This window comes from Pipistrellus kuhlii, unplaced genomic scaffold (genome assembly GCF_014108245.1).
Source record: "Pipistrellus kuhlii isolate mPipKuh1 unplaced genomic scaffold, mPipKuh1.p scaffold_m20_p_6, whole genome shotgun sequence".
Lineage (NCBI taxonomy): Eukaryota > Metazoa > Chordata > Mammalia > Chiroptera > Vespertilionidae > Pipistrellus > Pipistrellus kuhlii.
The window spans coordinates 52,807,156-52,828,811 of NW_023425562.1; the positions used below are offsets into that span (position 1 = coordinate 52,807,156).

At 45.0% G+C, this 21,656-nt stretch overlaps 2 protein-coding genes and 2 pseudogenes across 5 annotated transcripts in view; 2 read left to right on the forward strand and 2 right to left on the reverse strand.

The window, feature by feature from the left end:
• Nucleotides 1-3,067, reverse strand: part of ITCH (itchy E3 ubiquitin protein ligase) — a 78,630-nt gene extending 75,563 nt beyond the window's left edge. For 3 of the 4 annotated variants that reach the window (XM_045574582.1, XM_045574577.1, XM_045574576.1), the window contains exon 1: nt 2,947-3,067. The gene's annotated coding sequence lies outside the window, so the exon portion shown is untranslated. The remainder of the gene's footprint in view (nt 1-2,946) is intronic. The other variant, XM_045574579.1, reaches the window with a different exon arrangement.
• LOC118708411 lies at nt 1,157-10,485 on the forward strand (annotated as a pseudogene).
• Nucleotides 5,724-6,128, reverse strand: LOC118708410 (60S ribosomal protein L39-like). The gene has a single exon (XM_036419803.2). The coding sequence runs from the start codon at nt 6,078-6,080 to the stop codon at nt 5,925-5,927; it is 156 nt and encodes a 51-aa protein (XP_036275696.1). The 5' UTR covers nt 6,081-6,128; the 3' UTR covers nt 5,724-5,924.
• A 9,156-nt stretch (nt 10,486-19,641) lies between the features above and the next one.
• Nucleotides 19,642-20,317, forward strand: LOC118707944 (annotated as a pseudogene).
• Nucleotides 20,318-21,656: the final 1,339 nt, after the last annotated feature.

A 21,656-nucleotide genomic window follows, 5' to 3' on the forward strand; every position in this document is an offset into this window, starting at 1 on the left:
CCTGTGGACCAAAGGGTCCTTGGGTTCAATTCCAGTCGAGGGCACGTACCTCACTGCAGGCTCTTCCCTGCAGGCTCCTCCCTGGCCCGGGCTATGGTGGGGGCTCATGCAGGAGGCAACCAATTGATATGTTTCTCTCAGATTAATGTTTCCCTCTTTCACTTTCCCTAAAAATCAATGGAAAAAATATCCTCAGGTGAGAATCAACAACAAAAATAATAATGTTGACAGTTATAAATTTCAGTCTAATCTCCCAAGTTCTCCTCTAAACTGAACCTCATAAGGTTCTAATTTCTGAAAGATGATAATGAATAATCAATCTGATACCATTAACATAGATAGCCTGGCGATATTATTCAGATTTGCTAATGGGTTCTTTTGACAGTAAAGTAGCCCTTTACCGAAATTGGCCCTAAAATATTCTCATCTAAAAGTATGTCAACAACATTGACGTAGTAAAGAACTAAACCCAATCCCTGATCATCCCCCCACAGCCTCTCTCCAAGGCCAAGCCTTTTCCCTTCTCACCTAGACCTCTGCAATAGCCACTCTTCATTCTTTCACTTATCGGAGCAATCTTTCTAAAACACATATGACCTCATATCATTTTACCTGTTTAAAAATCGGTATTTATTGCTAACAACATAAAACAAGTTTTTAAACATTATACTTAGAACTTTTTATATAATAGCCTTTTTCCTTTCTGGCCTCACATCCCATAATGCTCTCCTTCCCCATCCCACCCTCTGTTCCCTGAACCTTTTCTCTTCCACAATCCCCTGCATTTACATACAGCATTAAGGTCTTTCCTCTGCCTGCCCAGTTCTTCTTTTTCCCCCACCCCTTCACACTCCCACTCATCATCTAAGACCTAAATTAGTACAGGGGCAGATCCTGCATCTTTCTCTGGCCAACCCTCAGACAGACAGGTCACTTCCTCTCCTAAGCCAAAGCTGCTTCTGCTGTTCCTGGCATGTCCACAGTATTGTTAGCCCCCGTGGTTCCCAAAGGCATCAGAAGTGCCTGGGGCATGTTTTAAAAGTAAATTCTTCAGATCCAACCCAGAGATACTAAATCGATCTCTGGGGTTGAGACCCTGAAATTTCTACTTTTAAAAAGTTCCCCTAAGCCGAAGCCGGTTTGGCTCAGTGGTAGAGCGTCGGTCTGCGGACTGAAAGGTCCCAGGTTCGATTCCGGTCAAGGGTGTATACATTGGTTGCGGGCACATCCCTAGTAGGGGGTGTGCAAGAGGCAGCTGGTCGATGTTTCTTTCTCATTGACGTTTCCAGCGCGCGCTCTCGCGTGCGCGCTCGCGCTCTCTCTCTCTCTCTCTCTCTCTCTCTCTCTCTCTCTCTCTCTCTCTCTCTCCCTTCCTCTCCATAAAAAATCAATAAAATATATATATTTTTAAAAAGTTCCCCTAATTATTCTAATGATCAAACTTGGGGACTAGTTTGTCTGTATCTTCCAGTAGGTGTAAAGATTTTTTTAAAGGAAATGTAGAAATGATTTGCAATAGAATACACCATAGAAGTATTCTGCACTGGTGTGGGTTTGTTTTTAACTTCATATCATATTCCTGTTGACTTGCCTCATGCTGAAGATGAAGGAACTCCTTTTGGACTCACAACTAAGTTTTGGACCCAAAATTTAGATTCATTGTTCAAAAAACACTGAATTTCCACCTTCATATCTAAATCTTAAAAATGAAATAACTGTACCTTGAGGAAACCCATAAATACACAATGCAAGCTCTCTCACCAGCTCTGCCCTAAGAACTTTATTTCAGCTTAGTAATAAACCCTTAGCCGACTTTTAGGGTGGAAAATACACATTGCCTTCACATACTTCCGTCAGGTTAATATGCATTAGGAATAGATGATGGGGGCCCTCAATTAAGTGCAATGACAGGTAGCTGACTCCCGGTGCCTCCGCAATTTTCAAAGAAAAAAAAAAATCCACTCTTCCTTCCCCATCCCTCACTCCCCAAAGAAAGCAAACTGAAACTGTAGAACACTGGCAGAAAATGTAACAGATTTAAGATATAAGATAACCAAGAAAAGAAGCTACGTTGTTACTGGGGAATCACGGATTTCGGGTCGTAGGCACGTTCCCCTGGTTCCATCGCTCTGTCAGGCTCAGCCTCGAGACGCAGACCCCGGGTTTCTCTCTCTGGGGACGCAGCCTGGACATCTGAGTCCCTCACAAAGTCATGAACTCATCACGTTCCGACCCTGAGAAAACGTTCACGCCTACTTTTTTTTTTCCTTTTTCTCCGCTGAAGAGAAGGGCCCTCTCGGGAGGGAGGACGGTGACAGTTCCACGTCTGCAAAACTCGGCGCCGGCGGGGCCGCGGCAGCAGCGGGCACCACGGAGGCCGCCGGCCGGGACCACCCCGCGGAGGGACAATGGGGGGAGGAGTGAGAGAGGGAAGGGGAGGCAGCGGCAGCCGCGGGGCGAGGCCCCCCTCGCGATCGGGGGGCTCCGGAGAGTCTCGGGAAGGCCAGCCGGGCGGCAGGTGGGCCCAGCCACCGCCCCTTAAAGGGCCACGTCGCCCGCGCTGGCCGCGGCCGCCGAGCCCCGCGCAGAGGCCGGGCCGAGAGGCGGTGGCCCCGGGCAGGGCTGCGGGGCGCGGGGCCGGACCCTGCCCGCTCTCGCTGCGGCCCAGGCTCCCCATAACTTGGCGGCCCGCGACGCGAGGCGCTCCGGACGCCTCCACCCGAAAGTGGCCCTTCGGCGCATCGGGGCCGTCCCACCCCCCATCCGGCCCCAGCCGCTGGCCCGAGCTCCCCGCGCCCCCACAGGCACCGGCTCCGAGGGAAGGGGGAGCAGTCGCGGCTCTGGGGCCTGGCCTGCGCGCCACCACTCCTCCACCCTCGTTCTCCTCGGACGTTCATCTCCCTTCCCCCCCAGAAATCCCCCCAACCCGCCAGCTCTGGTGTTTACCGGGACTCGGGGCGGCGGCGACTCTCCAGTCCCTCGACTAAGATGGCAGCCGGTCCCGAGCCCGGACCACAGCGACTAGAGCGAGTTGGCGGCCAGTGCGCAGGCGCCCCCGGCTCGGGAGCGGCCGGCACTACAACCCCCAGAAGGCCCTGCGCGCCGGCCCGCAGCCTGCCCGGACTGGCGGCGACCGGCGAGCGCCGCGGATCGGTTTTCTTGCCTCCAGGAGCAAGGAGGGGTTCTTGGGTTGCTTCCAGCACCGCTAGGCTTTTTGCTTTTCTTTTCTTTTTTTTTAACACCCCTTCACACACATACCCTACACACCAGAACCTCTAAAAACCGAAGCTATGACACCCAAACTGTAGTGTAAATCAGAATCACCCGAAGGACTTAAATCTTAGACGTCTGGGCCCCACCCCCAGAGCTTCTAATTCAGATTTGGGATGGGATCCAATAATTTGCATTCTTGATTTCAGAGAGGAAGGGGTAGGGAAAGAGAAATACAACCAAGATGATGGGAGAGAATCATTGACTGGCTGACTCCTGCACGCCCCCTATTGGGGATCAAACCCAAAACCAGAGCATGTGCAACCAGGACCTCCTGGTTCCTAGGTCAAGGTTCAACCATTGAGCAACACCGGCCAGGCAGTCATTTGCATTTCTAAAAAAGCTCTCTGGTGTGCTCTGGTGGTGGATTAGACTTGAAGAACCACTGGATTATAGCTTAATTCTTACAAAAGTACACTCCGGAGTTAATATTGATTGGTTTCAAATCCACCTTTTAACGGGGTCCGCTTAGGCATGATAAAAATAGCTTACACATAAGTGGAGCCAACCTGGAAGGTGTTCTAAGAGCTGATCAATAAGCTTCTTCAGTTCTCACAACAAACCTAGGAGGGAAGTACCTTCATTATCCTCACTTTACAGATGTAAATCAGGGAGTCTGGCTTTGAGCCCATCCTCAACTTCCTTCATGGGTTCTTTGTGAAAATGAATAGGCTGTGCATTCAGAGACACAACTAAATGCTTAATAATTAGTGACCTTTGTTGTTGTTTAGCATGCTTCCTCCATCTGGAAAGATGCTCACACTTTTCAAAGTACTTTTTTTTTTTTTAATATATATTTTATTGATTTTTCACAGAGAGGAAGGGAGAGGGATAGAGAGTTAGAAACATCGATGAGAGAGAAACATCGATCAGCTGCCTCCTGCACACCCCCTACTTGGGATGTGCCCGCAACCAAGGTACATGTGGAATCGAACCTGGGACCATAGGCTGATGCTCTATCCACTGAGCCAAACCGGTTTTGGCTCAAAGTACTTTTAAATCCTCCATGTCAATTTTTCCTAAAATGTGTCTTTAGGAGAGCTTGTTAAAGACACAGATTCTTGCCGAAACCAGCGTCAGTCTGTGGACTGAAAGGTCCAGGTTCGATTCCGGTCAAGGGCATGTACCTTGGTTGTGGGGACATCCCCAGTAGGGGGTGTGCAAGAGGCAGCTGGTCGATGTTTCTCTCTCATCGATGTTTCTAGCTCTCTATCCCTCTCCCTTCCTCTCTGTAAAAAATAAATAAAGTAAAAAATATAAAAAATAAAAAAGATACAGATTCTTGGCTCAATGATTGAGCATCGATGTATAAACCAAGAAATCACTGGTTTAATCCCCAGTCAGGGTACATGCCTAGGTTTAGAGGGACGTGCAGGAGGCAGCCAATTGATGTTGATGTTAATTTTTCTCTCATCAATGTTTCTATCTCTTTATCCCTCTCCTTTCTACTATCTCTTTAAAAATCAATTAAAACCATATTTTAAAGAGATTCTTGACCTCTACCGCATTCAGATTCCCTTGGGCAGTGGTTCTCAAATGTTAGTGCCCATCAGAATTCCTAGTACCTTGAGGATTTTATTAAACCTTAGATTGCTGGGCCCCACCCATAATTCCCCATTCAATAGGTCGCCCTACAGTGAACCTGAAAATATACATTTTTAATCAAGGACCACATTTGGAGAATCACTGCTGTAGGGCATTCTCAACTTTTTTTTCTCCAATTACAGTTTACATTCAGTGTTATTTTGTATTACTTTCAGGTGTACAGCATTGTTAGATAATCATATACTTTACAAAGTGATGTCCTGTCCCTTCCCCCCATATTTTAAATACCCACATGACATCATACATAATTATTACAATATCCCCTATATGCTGTACTTTTCATCCCTGTGACTATTTTGTAACTACCAATTTGTACTTTACTTATTTTGAGAGAGAGAGGAAGGAGAGAGAAAGATCTGTTCTTCCACTTATTTATACATTCATTGGTTGATTTTTTTAAAATATATTTTATTGATTTTTTACAGAGAGGAAGTGAGAGGGATAGAGAGTTAGAAACATCGATGAGAGAGAAACATCAATCAGCTGCCTCCTGCACACCCCCCAATGGGGATGTGCCCGCAACCAAGGTACATGCCCTTGACCGGAATCCAACCTGGGACCCTTCAGTCCGCAGGCGGACACTTTATCCACTGAGCCAAATCAGTTTCAGTGATTCCCTGTTTTAACCTTTCTTATATACGGTACATGTCTAATGTACTGTTTAATCTATAAATACTTTAAAAACAAAAAGGACATGAAATGTATGAGAATTTAACAAAAAGGAAATTTACAGTAAAAAATGAAAATGTAATAATTATAAGCAGCAACAAAAGCAAAAAAGAAAAAGAAAAATCAACCCCAAAAATATTCAAGCCCAATATCCTGAGATTTTTTTTTTTTTTTTTCAGTTTAAAAGATCTCACATGTTTATTACTAAACCATCCTACTATTGCAGGAGGGGGAAAACCAACAGAGCAAAGTCACAAGTCCATTAATTCTCCAATTAAAATGCTCCAACTGTCCCGACAGTAGCATCTTTTCAATCATTTAAAGGTGTAGGCAACCTGGATATAGCATAAATATGTGAGTCATCTGTCATGAGTGAGTTCTCATAGGCCCAGCTTGGTTCTTCCCCAATGTCTCCTCTTCGAGTTGTACCTGATTTTATTACCAGTTTTCATCCGAATCCATTGGGGAACGGGCCGACTCAGCTTTTGTTTCTTGGCCAGGAACCTCTTGATCCTGAAAGTCTTGCGGGAAGACATGGTGAAGGTGAGGCGAGCACACGCACCTCGATGGCGAGAAAGAGCTCTCCTGAGGTTTTAACAGGGTAAACGGACTCCTATTCACGCATTCTCTCCTTTGTCACTTAAGAGATGTGTGACTGATCATACAGGTATCAGCATGAAAGGGTTATCAGGTTGAGAAGCGAATTGTTCGAGATGGGAGATGTTCAGAAAATGAGGTTCCACCGAATACGTTTCAAGGACCTAATCCTATCAACATCTTGCTTCAGGAGTCTTAGGCAAGTCCCCTGAATGTCAGTGTCCAAACCTCTCAATGGGAACAGTGAGTGAGTCCCGCCTCCTAGAATGCGGTGAAGACTCTGGGAAACCCAGAGCAGGCGGTTGGCGGATCTGCATGGAGAAGCTGAGGGGGGTAGGGCGGAGAATCCCAGCCTGGCCAATTCCTCATCTCCCAGGCTGTGTGGCTCTGACTCCCAGGTTCTCAATCCAGAAGTCATTCTAATCGTGGCCTGGTCAGAATGCAGGACCAGTGGCTAATTCAGCCTCCCCCTCCACCTCCTTCCGCCTTCAGCACCCAGGTCAGCCGGGGGCAGGGCCCAGCCCTGCTGGGGCAGGGGGTGGGAACCCTGAAGGAGGACCCCGCCTGCAGAGAAGGGGCTTTGCAGGCCTCTGGGGGGAAAAGTGAAGGAAGCAGGGATGCCGTGGGAGGAGTGAGAGAGAAGCCCCAGTGGCCCACATGCCACTCACTGGCTTTCTGCACAGACAGCACTTAGTCACACTGCCGTGCCCCTCTTCCCTGAGCCACTCTGCACGCTACTGCCAGAGGTGGGGAAGACATGAAACGCACGGACGGAGAAAAGACAGTGAATGAGGCTCTGGAAGCCTCAGCTCTGGATCCAAAGAGATCACTTAAGACCTAAGTGATGGCTCCATCACTCCCCCCTCTAAGACTGTTTCCTCATCTGCAAAACGAGGCACACAATTCCATCCCTGTCACTCCCTCCCGGGGAGGGTTGTCAGATTTAGAAAATATAAGTATAGGATGCTCACTTAAATGTGAATTTCAGATAAGTACAGGACAAATATTGATGTGACATACTTACACAGAAATTCTTTAGATTGCTTATCTAAAATTCAAGTTTAAATTTAAATTCAAATTTAACTGGGCAGCCTGCATTTTGTTTGGCAATCATTTTATATATTTTCCCCATCAGGTACAGTAAACTTAACTTCCTCCAAGGGACAGTAAGGTAAAAGAAAAAATAGCAGCGAATGTTTACTTTCTACACTGTAATTGCCAAATAGTCTTAAGCGCTTTAATACACTATCTCATTGAACACTCCCAGCAATCTGGGTGGGGGGCTCAGTCCCCCATCGATAACATGGGAATAGTGTTATGCCCTGTGTCAGGGGTCATTGTGAGGGTTAAATGAGCATGCAAAACACTTAGAGCTGCGGTCAGGCAAGCACAAAGTAAACACTCAATAAGCAATAACTGCCCAAACCGGTTTGGCTCAGTGAATAGAGTGCCCGGTCTGCAGACTCAAAGGTCCCAGGTTCAATTCCGGTCAAGGGCATGTACCTTGGTTGTGGGCACATCCCCAGTAAGGGGTGTGCAAGAGGCAGCTGATCGATGTTTCTCTCTCACCGATGTTTCTAACTCTCTATCCCTCTCTCTTCCTCTCTATGAAAAATCAATAAAAATATATTAAAAATAATAAAATAAAAAATATTTTTATTAAAAAAATAAGCAATAGTTATATTTCCCCCATTACACAGATGGGGAAACTGAGTCTGAAAGAGGCAAAGTAACCAGTCTATGGTCACATATCTAGCAAGTGGCGGAGTTAAAATTTGAACTCAGGTCTAAAACATTGGTAAACAAAATGTTTAAAACTCCTGTTTGGCCGAAGCCGGTTTGGCTCAGTGGTAGAGCGTCGGTCTGCGGACTGAAAGGTCCCAGGTTCAATTCCGGTCAAGGGCATGTACATTGGTTGCAGGCACATCCCCGGTAGGGGGTGTTCAAGAGGCAGCTGATCGATGTTTCTCTCTCATCGACATTTCTAGCTCTCTTTCCCTCTCTCCTCCTCTCTGTAAAAATATCAATAAAATATATTAAATAAATAAATAAATAAGACTCCTGTTTGTTTCATCAACATGAATATGGATAAACTGTGGCATGTTAATTCCTACAGTGGAATACTACTAAGCAATAAAAAAGAATAAATTAGCCCAGCCGGTGTGGCTCAGTGGTTGAGTGTCGATCTATTAACTAGAAGGTCACGGGTTCGATCACCAGTCAGGGCACATGCGCTAGTTATGGGCTGGAACCAGGAGCGGGAGTGTAGGAGGCAGCTGATCAATGATTCTTATCATTAATGTTTCTCTCTCCCTTCTCTAAAATCAATAAAAATATCTATATTTTTAAAAAGAGCAGTGTTGGGGGCAGCTGGGGAAAGGTTAGTGGGGGAGGGGAAGGAGACTTATGCAATACATTAAACAATAAAGAATTTAAAGATAAATAAAAAGAACAAATTACTAATATATAAAATAAATTACACAAATCTCAAATATTATGCTAAAAGAAATAAGCCTTTTACAAGAGTACACCCTATCTGGGTCTATTTGAATGATGTTCCAGGAAAGGTAAAACCTACTCAGAGGTGAAAAAAAATCACAATAGTGGTTGCCTCTGGACGGGAAGAATTTTGAAAAAGTTCTTTTCGTATCTTGTTAGGGGTGTGGATTACACAGTTGTATGCATTTAACAAAACTCAGCAAATGGTATAACTGTGATCACTGTGTGTAAATTTAACCTCAAAACATAGTTTGAACTCTATCTAGTTAATGATAAGCATTGTTTAGAGGTGAATTCTGCAGTTTCTTTGAAATGTATAAAAAAAAAGAGGAATGGGTGGAGGGATGGAGGGATAGATGAAGGAGTTAAATATATGTCAAAGCAAATGTAGCAAACTGAACAACCGTAGAATCTAGGTGGCGGGAAATGGATGTTCACTGTATAATTCTTTCAATTGCTCTACATGTTTGAAATTTTTCATAATAAAATGTTGGGTGAGAAGGGGGAAATCCTGCAAAGCAAAATGCAGCCCAACTTCAGGCTGGATTTGTGACCCCCAGATCCATTCCCAGGCAGCTCCATTTCCTACCTGCTTCTCTCTTTTAGCTATAAACCTGGAACCTCAAGCATGATTTTATTTCCAAAAGCTCTCTCTTATTGCCTCGGTCCCAATATTCCTCCTAAGTGGGTTTCAGTCTCCTCTGTACTATTTTCTTGCCATCTGACCTGGCTTTTCTTGGCCTCTGCTGACATCTGGAAATTGGGAGTCACATATGTTTTTCTAATCTAAACGCAGCCAACTGGACCATTTCATCTTTAAGATTTCCTCCCTCTTGAAGTGCCCGGCTAGCTCAGTCGGTAGAGCATGAGACTCTTAAGATTTCCTCCCTCCTCAAACCATATTCAAGGTAAAAACAAAACAAAACTGGTCTTATCTATCCCTGAATTTCCTCTGGCATGGAGTAACATCTTAAAGATACTCAGAAAACGCCTGAATGAAAACTTTATTGAGAAGACAGACACATTTACTGAGTGCTCACTATATGCCCTGTACTAGACGTGCCTATGTTCATTCCCAGTGAGGTAGGATGTATGGCAATTACCACTTTTCTAGAGGTGAAAACAGAGTTTCAGAAGGGTGAGGTGACTTGCCAAAATTCACAGAGAATGCAAAAAACAGACCTGGAACTTAGACCCCGGGCTGGGTCTTTCAACCACTTCACAATGGCCTCTTCTTGGATCAATGGAAAAACGAGACCTTGTGCTCTTTGCTGCATCTGCTGCGAGGATGAAGACCACTCTCAAAATGTGGCCATCACCCCAGAGGCACCCTGGGGAGGGACTTCACTCACATTTTTGCAGAATTTGGTCATATTGGAAAGAAATAGAAGAGGTTCCAGGTTGATAAATGGTGGGAAAATAGAAAGGAATTGGCTACCATTTGCACCATCTACAATCAAGGGTGTGATACTGGGCTTCCATTACAAGATGAGGTCTGTGTACACTCACTTTCCCATCAATGTCATTATTCGGAAAAATAGTTCTCCTATTGAAATCAGAAATTTCTTAGGTGAAAAACACACTCGCAGGGTTTGGCATGAGGTCAGGCGTAGCTTGTTCAGTATCTCAAGCCCAGAAAGATTAGTTAATTCTTGAAGGAAATGACATCGAATTTGTATCAAATTCAACTGCTTTGATTCAGCAAGCCAAAACAGTTAAAAACAAGGATATCACAAAAATTTGGGGTGGTATCTATGTTTCTGAAAAAGGAACAGGCCAACAGGCTGATGAATAAGATCTAAGTTGTTCAGCTATAGAAACAGTAAGATGTCGGATGATTCCTCAGACTTATTTGTGATATTTAAAAAAATACATATTTTATTGATTTTTTACAGAGAGGAAGGGTGAGGGATAGAGAGTTAGAAACATCGGTGAGAGAGAAACATCAATCAGCTGCCTCCTGCACTCTCCCTACTGGGTATGTGCCTACAATCGAGGTACATGCCCTTGACCAGAATCAAACCTGGGACCCTTGAATCGAAGGCCAACGCTCTATCCACTGAGCCAAACCAGGTAGGGATATTTGTGATATTTTAAAGATGCATGTATTGCCGAAACCGGTTTGGCTCACTGGATAGAGCGTCGGCCTGCGGACTGAAAGGTCCCGGGTTTGATTCCGGTCAAGGGCATGTATATTGGCTGCGGGCACATCCCCGGTAGGGGGTGTGCAGGAGGCAGCTGGTGGATGTTTCTCTCTCATCGATGTTTCTGGCTCTCTATCCCTCTACCTTCCTCTCTGTGAAAAATCAATAAAATATATTTTTTAAAAAAAAGATGCATGTATTGATTGGGGTGGGGGGGGTTTGAGGTATGTGAAAGACTTTATGCTTCTCTGTATCTTTCAGATTTTGTGTAATAAATATAAATGTATTTTTTCAAACTTATATAAATACATCGCCTAAATTAAAGGGAGGGGGGTGTCTTGAAAACCATGGAGAAGCTTTCCACTCATAGCTCTGTTTACATCCTGAAATTACTACTTACTAGATTTTATTTATTTATTTATTTATTTATTTATTTATTATTTTAAAAATATATTTTATTGATTTTTTACAGAGAGGAAGGGAGAAAGATAGGTAGAAACATTGACGAGAGAGATTCATCGATCAGCTGCCTCTCGCACACCTCTGGGGAAATGCCTGCAACCAAGGTACATGCCCCTGACTGGAACCGAACCCGGGACCCTTCAGTCCGCAGGCTGACGCTCTATCCACTGAGCCAAACCGGTCTCGGCTACTTACTGGTTTTTAAAATGCCATAGTGCCTTTAAACATGCAATCTTCACAGTAAAAATATTTGTCATTAGATACTAATGCCATGACCTAGAACATTATCATTAGCCAACTGCACTGAGGAGCAGCTCTGAGGTGAGAGTCACACCTGAGATTTCTGTGCAGCCCTTCCCTCTTGGTGAACTCCCTGCTGTTTACAGACCTGGTGATGTATTAGAAGACGTGTTTATTAAAGCCACTTACTTTTTAAAAAGTTACTGAACGTGAAAATAGCAGTTCTGTGATGAGTGTCTTCCATTTTGATTTCACAAGTAGAGAAAAACACTAAGTGAGCTGGACTTCAAATGATTGCCTTGGGCAGGGACTCCTGCCTGCTGTCTCGCTCAGAACCCCTCTGGAACAGGCCATGCTGCAGCCTTTCACAGGGAGGCCCCTGCAGATGGTGGCCTGAGCGTGGACACCCCACAGGTGGACACTGCTGCTCTCCCACAGGGACCAGCGTCGGCACAGATGCCACACTGTGAAGCACCTCTTTAGAGGCCTTCAGGTTCGAAAAACTGGTTTTGACTGGAGGGTTTTGATACACATTTCAAGTGGCCTTTTGTGCAATAAAGGTTGGAATTCAGGGATTCAAAGCATGTGCAGAGCCTTCCCAGGGAGGTACAAGGTCTCAGGCTGCCTTTGTAGGTACTTTCTGGTCTAGCAAAGCCTAGATGTTATTTTTAAAAAATGTTTTTATTAATTTGAGAGAGAGAGAGGAAGGGAGAGGAACAGAGAAATAGGAATATCGATGGCCTTCCTCCCATAAGCCTCCTACTGGGGATCCAGCCCGCAACCTGGGCATGTGCCCGATCAGGAATCAAACCTGCCGTCTCTTGGTTCAATCACTGAGCCTACTCCGGCTGGGCTAGATGTTATATTTTAGAATTAACTTTCTCTCCTGTCCAAAAAGACAGCTTTCTTAACACATTCCAAAAGTCAAAAATAAAAATAAATAAATAAATAGCCATAAAGTTCTCTCTGCACCCCCTCCTGCAATTTTTGGGAGAAATGCAAGTCAGACAAGCATTGTAGGACTGAGAAACTTCCTTAGAAAATAAACAGTGGGTCAGAACACCTAGTCCTGCTCAGTCCTCAATCCCCCGTTTCCTGGCTTTCAAAGCTAATGTTGTCCTTCCCCCAGGAAAGACCCTGGGCCTATCTCTCCAGACTGCACATCAGGGTCATTTCTTACCCACAGTTTTTACTGGACATGTCTATCCTAAACATCTTTTTTTAAATTAAAGCCATGCCTGTGAATTCCTCCGGTGAAGACAGATCAAGAAATAAACATCCAGGTCACCTTATGCAATATGCAAGCCAGGAAGGTGTGTCAGACCAGAAATGCTCCTGAGAATCTCAGAACTCATCCCAGATTCAAGTAAACTTCTCCTGAGGTGGCACAAGGTGTGATTTGAAATACAAAGAAATGTGTGACCTTGTTTCCAGGCCTTGAGGACAATCAAAACTTAGAGGGAAGAGGGGCAGGTCCCTCAAGATCTGCATTAAAGCTATTTCCTTATCTGTAGAACAAGACTAATGTACTTTTCCCTCTTAGGGCTGTGGGAAGATAAAATGAGAGAGCATTAGCACAGAGCGGAACAACAACAAGTTAGGCAACTGTGTCCCAGAGAGGTCTGACAGTTCCCCCGAGAGCAGCTAGTGCCTGACCGAAGCGAGATTGGAATTTGGTCAGTCTGAACCTCGAGCCTCTTTGTTAACCTTTAAGCCAGTATCGTCTAAGGGGTTGTGCGTTAATGGACTTACACAAGATGGTTTTAGATGGCCATTAAAAAAAAAAAACTTTTTCCTTATGAAAAATCTCAATGATATCTAAAAGAACATAGTATAGTACACTTCCAGCTTCACCCAGCATCAAATATCAACGTATTAACAATAGCTTTCATCCTTTACCTTAACTAATAGCTTATTTGGAAACAAATCCCAGATGGCATATCATTTTTATCAGTAAATATTTTGGTACATTGTATGATAATTTTTTTTATTTTAGTAGTTTTGTTTCTTAGTGTGTATACTGAAACAGTAGGTAACTAATTCATTCATCTGATCGTTTCACAGATAATGCTTAGGATGTGGCTAAAGTAGGAATTTAGCAAATTAAAACTATTGAGGTGCTATACTTTCACTATTAGATCTGTAATAAGATAGTAAGAAACTAGGAAAATCCAGAACAAGCAGAATAGGGAAACTAAGACAGATAGTTAAACAGCAGTTTGCAGCCACCTAGTAAATACCATCTTCTCCAAACCCAGGACACTTAAGAATAAATGGTTTGGCCGGGCCGGTGGGGTTCAGTGGTTGAGCATTGATCCAGGAACCAGGAGGTCACTGTATGATTACTGGTCAGGGTGCATGCCTCAATTACGGGCTTGATCCCCAGAAGGGGGATGTACAGGTGGCAGTGGATTGAGGATGCTCTTTCATTAATGTTTCTATCTCTCTCTCTCTCACTATCTCTCTCTGAAATATAAATATATATATATATATATATATATATATATATATATATATATATATATATATATATAATGGTTTAAACTTCTCCTCCCCTACCAGAGGGTAAATAGTTTAAATCACCCTACTCAGGGAGATAGATAGCAGAAATCCAATTAGTGCCATTTGTGCCAACCATATGCAAGGACAGATGAAGTTGAGGGAATGAATCTCCTTTTGGCACAGCAGCATAAAGCTGATGAATATTCTATTGATCCTCCCCTTAAATCTCCCCTAACAACCAACTTTTATTTTTTTTTAATTTTTTTAATATATTTTATTGATTTTTCACAGAAAGGAAGAGAGAGATAGTTAGAAACATCGATGAGAGAGAATCATCGACCAGCTGCCTCTTGCACATCCCCTATTGGGGATGTGCCCGCAACCAAGGTACATGCCCTTGGCCGGAATCGAACCCAGGGCCTTTCAGTCCGCAGGCCGATGCTCTATCCACTGAGCCAAACCGGTCCAGGATAAACAACCAACTTTTAAAACCCCTGAAAGCCGAAACCTCTTTGGCTCAGTGGAGAGAGTTTTGGTCTGCAGACTGAAGGGTCCCAGGTTCGATTCCGGTCAAGGGCATGTACCTTGGTTGCAGTCACATCCCCAGTGGGGGGGGGGTGTGTGTGTGTGCAAGAGGCAGCTGATTGACATTTCTCTCTCATCAATGTTTCTAGCTTTCTATCCCTCTCCCTTCCTCTCTGTAAAAAATCAATAAAATATATTTTAAAAAAACACACCGAAAAACTAAGGTCCCAGCATGCTCTCCCTCCAGGGAGCACACCTGTGCCATTCCCTTCCCTCTCTCCTCCCCGTAGGCATGTATCTCCTCAAGTCCACGGGACCCCACAAGACTTGCAGCCAGAGGAGTAAGGGGCAGCAGCAGCAGCTCGTTGCAGGCTGGACTCTGCATCTGTCCCCAGGCCCCCTTTCCTCTGGCTTCCCAGTGAGCCAGAGCAGCCCAGCCGAGGCTCTCCTGCTGCTGCTTCTATACCCTTCCTTGTTTCACTGTGTTTTTGCTGTGGTCAATAAATTCTTGCTTGCTTTTCTGAACTTTGTCTCTTGATTGAAATCTTTCCTTCAAGAAGACAAGAACCGAGGTGTCATCGTCTTGCCTGTAACAGATTGGTCAGGAACAAGAAGTCTGATATCTGAGAGTGTTAGCAAGGACGTGAGAAACAGCCAGGCTCACTGCTGACTGTTGTGATGCCAACCGTGTGGAGAGAAGACAATCTGACCGCACGTATTCAAATTTAAAATACAGATGTTCGCCCTAGACAGGTGGCCCAGTTGGGTGGAGCTTTGTCCCATACAACAAACCAATTCCCGATCAGGGCACAGACCCAGGCTGCGGTATTGATCCTCCAACAGGGCACGTGAAGGAAGCAACCATTCCGTGTTTCACATCGATGTTTCTCTCTCTCCCTCTGTGCCTTCCTCTCTCTAAAATCAATGTTAAAAAAATAAAATAAATACATATGTTAAAATATCTACATGTAAAAGGATAAACTATACCCCTGTTTCACATAATACACAAAAAATAACTCTAAGTAGATCAGGAACCTAAAGAGAAGAGTTAAACAATAGCATTTTTAGAAGACATTGGGGAAAGGTTTTTAAGACCTTGTGTTAGGCAAAGGTTTCTTAAATATGAAATCAAAAGCATTTTTCAGCCGAAACCGGTTTGGCTCAGTGGAGAGAGTGTCGGCCTGCGGACTGAAAGGTCCCGGGTTCGATTCTGGTCAAGGGCATGTACCTTGGTTGCAGGCACATCCCCAGTGGGGGGGGTGCAAGAGGCAGCAGATCGATGATTCTCTCTCATCAATGTTTCTAACTCTCTATCTCTCTCCTTCCTCTCTGTAAAAAAATCAATAAAATATATTTTTTTAAAAAAGCATTATTCATAAATTGATAGCCAATAAAAAAATAAATTAGATAATCAAAATTCAATATTTTTGTACTTCAAAGGATAGCATTAATAAATTGTTCAATTTTAAACTGTTTAAAATTCATTTTTAGAGCGAGAAAGAGAAACATTGATTTACTGTTCCACTTGTTTACCCATTTATTCCTTGATTCTTGTATGTGCCCTGATGTGGGATCGAACACCACAACCTTAGTGTAACAGGACGATGCTCTCACCAACTAAGCTACCAGCCAGGGCCTGAATTGGTCAATTTTAAATAGTTAATGTTATGTAATGTGAACTTCTCTTTGATAACCCTTTGAAAAAATGTTAAAGAGTTTTAAAAACTGATTTAAGAGAGAGAGGAAGGGATAGGGAGAGAGAAACATCCATGTGAGAGCAAAACCTTAATCAGCTGCCACCTGCATGCCCCTCCTGAGGATCAAGCCCATAACTTGGGCATGTGCCCAGATGGGGAATCCAACCAGCAACTAAACACCCAACCAAGTGAGCCACTGGCCAGAGTCAATAACATTTTTTTTAAAGAGACACCATTAAGGAAATGAAACACAGTGACAGATGGGGAGAAAATATGTGCAAAACACATGTATGAAGAATTTGTATTCAGAATATACAAAGAACTCTTGAAACTCAGTAAGACAAAAGAATCGAATAAGCATTTCACCAAATGAGGTACAGGTATGGCCAATAAGCACATGAAAGGATGTCTATGGCCTGGCTGGGTAGCTCAATTAGTTAGAGTGGTCCCAATAGGCCAAGGTTGAGGGTTCAATCCCTGGTCAGGACACATACAAGAATCAACCAAGAAATGCATAAAAAAGTGGAATGACAAATTTATGGGTTCTTTTTTCTCCCTTTAAAATCAATAAATTAAAAAAGAAAGAAAAGATGTCTAATATCATTAGTCATTAGTGAAATGCAAATTAAAAATACAAGATTTTTAAAAATACAAGGGGATGCCATTTTACACCCACTAGAATAGTTATTAAATAAATTTTAAAAACTCCGGACAGTGCCGGGACCGGTTTGGCTCAATGGATAGAGCGTCGGCTTGGGGACTGAAAGGTCCCAGGTTCGATTCCGGTCAAGGGCATGTACCTTGGTTGCATGCATATCCCCAGTAGGGGGTGTGCAAGAGGCAGCTAATCGATGACTTTCTCTCATCGATGTTTCTAACTCTCTATCTCTCTCCTTTCCTCTCTGTACAAAATCAATAAAATATATTTAAAAAAAAACAACAAAAAACTCCGGACAGTAACAAAGATTGGCAAGAATGTGGAAAAACAGCTGGGACTGGTTTGGCTGAATGGATAGAGCGTCGGCTTGGGGACTGAAGGGTCCCGGGTTCGATTCCGGTCAAGGGCATGTACCTTGGTTGCGGGCATATCCCCGGTAGGGGATGTGCAAGAGGCAGCTGGTCGATGACTCTCTCTCATCGATGTTTCTAACTATTTCTCTCTGAATAAAAAATCAATAAAAAAATATATTAAAAAAAAAAAAAAGAATGTGGAAAAACAGAGTTTCATACATTGTTGGAGGAATCTAAAATGGTATTATCACTTTGAAAAAGTTTTTTTTTCTAAAAATATATTTTATTGGTTTTTAAAAATATATATTTTATTGATTTTTTTACAGAGAGGAAGAGAGAGGGATAGAGAGTTAGAAATATCGATGAGAGAGAATCATCCATCAGCTGCCTCTTGCACACTCCCTACTGGGGATGTGCCCGCAACCAAGGTACATGGTCTTGACCGGAATCGAACCCAGGACTTTTCAGTCCATAGGCCGATGCTCTCTCCATTGAGCCAAACTGGTTTTGGCTATTTTACTGATTTTTTACAGAGAGGAAGGGAGAGGGATAGAAAGTTAGAAACATTTATGAGAGAGAAACACCTATCAGCTGCCTCCTGCACACCCCCTACTGGGGATGTGCCTGCAATCAAGGTACATGCCCTTGACCAGAATCGAACCTGGGACCCTTGAGTCCACAGGCCAATGCTCTATCCACTGAGCCAAACCTGTCTTGGCAAAAAAAGTTTCTTTTTAAAAAATATATATTTTTTTGATTTTAGAGAGGGAGAGGGAGAGAGAGAAAGAGAGAGAAATGTGGGAGAATCATTGATTGGCTGCCTCCTGTACATCCCCTACTGGGGATGGACCCTGAAACCAGGACATGTGCCCTGACCCGGAATCAAGCCATGACCTTCTGGTTCTTGGGTCAGCCCTCAACCACTGAGCCACACCAGTAGGACAAATGTCTTGGTTTCTTGAAAAGTTAAACACAAATTTGTCAAAAAGATTAAACAATTCCACTTCTACGTATCTACCCAAGAAAAATTTTTTTTAAAAAAAATATATCCCCCAGTAACTTTCATGTGAATGTTCACAGCAGCAAAAGTGGAAAAACACACACACACAAAACTCAGAAGTCCATCAGTTGGTGAATGGATACAAAAAAATGCTATATCCATACAATGGAATAGCATCTGTAATAAAAATAAGCTATTGCTATAAGCTATGTCATACATAGAGGAACCTTAAAAACATTAAACTAAATGAAAAAGCCAGACACAAAAGATCACATATTGTATAATTCCATGTACATGAAATGGCCAGAAAAGGCAATAGTGACAGAAAAGTGAGTAGCTGCCTGGAGCAGGGGGGCGGGAACAGGAACTAACTGTAAATGACCATGAGGGATCTTATTGACATGATGAAAATATTCTAAAAACAGACTGTGATGATAATTATACAACTCAATAAATTTATCATAAATCTTTGAAATGTACCTTAAATTGGGAGAATTTTATGATATGTCAATATACCTCTATAAAGTTGTTTTAAAAAACACATATGCCAATTGTTCCAACAGTTCCATCTTTAAGAATTTACTTAAAAAAATTTTAATATATATATTTTTTATTGATCTCAGAGAAAAAGGGAGAGGGATAAAGAAATAGAAACATCAGTGATGAGAGAATCATTGATCAGCTGCCTCCTGCACACCCCCTACTGGGGATTGAACCTGCAATCTGGGCATGTGCCCTTGATTGTAATTGAACCCAGGACCCATCAGTCTGCAGGCCAACACTCTATCCACTGAGCCAAAACTGGCTAGGGCTGATTTCTTTTTTATATTTCTATGTCTCTGCTTATCTTTTTGGACATGTATACTATAGTTGTAACAATAACTGGGGGAGAGAAACCAAGATGGCGGCATAGAGTAGACACCCGAATGCAGCGGAGTCTCGGGTTGGTGCAGACAAGCTTTGTTTTCCCTTTGGCTCCTCCCCAAATCTGGCAGTAATGGCCTCTGGCTTCACTTACCTCAGAGAGATCTCTGCCCACTGCCTGACAGTCTGGCCTCTCCCTGTCTGGGGCTATCAGAGCAATAGGCTGATTCTGTTTTCCTCTCAAACAAGAAAGCCAGCCACGCGTTAGCTGTCCGCCCTCTCCGTGCGCCGGGAGTAAGTCAGCCGCAATCTCTGTCTGGCCCTTCCTCTCCGCGCCGGGAGTAAGCCAGCGCCTTTTCGCGCACACAGTTCTCCCTACCTTCACAGTTCCTGAGGTTCAGCGCGCCTTCTCTCTCCTTCCCAGATGGCGGAGTCTCCTCTCAGCTAGCCATCTGGCGCTTCAGGGCAACGCCTCCCCTGTTTTCCAGTTCTAAATTCAAATTTGTTGTGGTAGGCTGCATTCGGGTGTCTACCCTATGCCGCCATCTTGGTTTCTCTCCAGCAGCTGTTCCGAGGGGTCAAATCCATCCCCCACCCTGGCTTCTCCCACCCTGGCCACACCAATGACCTGATGTTCATCAAGCTGAACCAGAAAATCATGAAGATGAAGAAGGCCGGGCCCATCAATATCTCCTCCCACTGCCCAGCTGATGGCACCCGCTGCTTGGTGTCTGGCAGCAGCCCCCAAGTGAACTTCCCCCAAACCCTCCAGTGCCTGAACATCACCGTGCTGAACCACGAGAGGTGCAAGCAGGCCTACCCGAACCAGATCGACAACACCATGTTCTGTGCCGGCGACGAGGCGGGCAGAGACTCCTGCCAGGGTGATTCCGGGGGCCCTGCAGGGCCTGGTGTCCTGGGGGGACTTCTCCTACACACAGCCCGACAAGCCCAGGGTCCACACCCACCTCTGTGTGTTCACCGAGTGGATCCGGGACACCACACTCGCCCACTCCTGAGGCCTCCCAGGCCCCCCGCACGCCCTCTCGTGGGTGCAGGGACCCCACACTCCTTCCAGACGCCCCACTTCTTCCCCGAGGATGTGGAGGATGTGACCTCAGCCCCCCGATTTCCAGGGCCTCTCTTCCCCAACCAGGGACTGACCCCATCTCTGCAGCTGGCTCCCGGGGGCCCTGCCCTGCAAAGGCCAGAAATAAAGCATCCAAGGAGAAGTGTGTGGGGGGAGACAAACAAACTGTAAAAACATTTAATAATAATAATAAATAAATAAAAGCAAATTCTGTTGAGCAGACCTCCTAGCAATGTGTGTCCTGCGCAGTGGCGAAATGACATGAATACCCTCTGCCCAGCAGGACAGGCAGGGTGGAGAGGGCACTGGTCTGTGCCCCGCCCCAGAGAAGGGGGATATCCCTCACCTTGCAGGGGAGTGGCCCCTTCTAGGAACCAGCACCCCTTGGGGCAGAGGGGAGCAGTCCGTCAGAGTCTCTGAGGGGATTGACGGGAAACTATTTCTGTTCTGTCTGCCCTCCTCAGACTTCTGCCTCGGGAGAAAGTGTGCAGAAAGGTACCGTCAGAGCTGAACTGCAGGGAAAATGAAGAAGATACCTACCTACCGGGTGTGGTTACGTCATCCTCGCTCCAGGCCCTCTGCTTAACCTTTGCTCCCGGTGAATAAGGGCCATAAAACAACACGGCCACACTGGCTCCCATCAACTAGTGTTTGTTCTGAGCCAAACCCTTTCCAGACATCATCCGACCGGGACAGGCAAGGAGGCCAGGACAAGTGGGATAGGGGAACGGAGAGAGAGAGAGCTGAACGAACTGGCCGAGCCATGTACCTCCCGGTTCAGAAGGTCACCTTCCCAGCAATGACATCGAAGCCTCAGGTGCATTTCAGCTCCGGGCCCAGAAAAGCCACAAAACCCGGTGGGCAACGCTAGGACCGGCTGCAGTGACTGACAATCCCCCCCACCGCCCAAGAGAACACACCTGAAAAAGTGATGACTATTCTGCTGACACCCTCCCCTGAGAGCCTGCCCAAGATTTCCACAGACCAGAGAGACAGAAAAGCCTCAAGACAAAGGACCCAGAGTGCTCTCTCCCTTTGGGGAGCAGCCCGGCCACTGCCTTCCCTCCTGCTTCCCGCTCCCTCCCTCCTCCCCCCCCACCCCCACTGCCGCGCATCTCCTACACTCAGAGGGACCCTGGGAGACTACAACCAGCGGAGCAGTGGTCCTACAGGCTCATTCCCTGAATCTGTCCCCGAGGCCCCCTCTTCTTTGACTCCTCAGTGAGTTAAGGGAGCCCCGCCTAGACTCTCCATTGCTTCGTCTATGCCAAGCCCTTCCTTGTCTCACTGTCCCCGGCTTCAGTAAATGTATCGGCACAGTCTCCTGGGGTCCTGCTGTGAAATTTTCCCTACGCGGAGTCAAGAACCCACGTACTACCAGCTGGTCTTAGGCAGACCCGCTCAGGGACGGGTCCCCTGTCTGGTATCACTATTGAGTCCTCGCTCTGATTCTATGAAGCAGGTACTCTCCTCATCTCCAT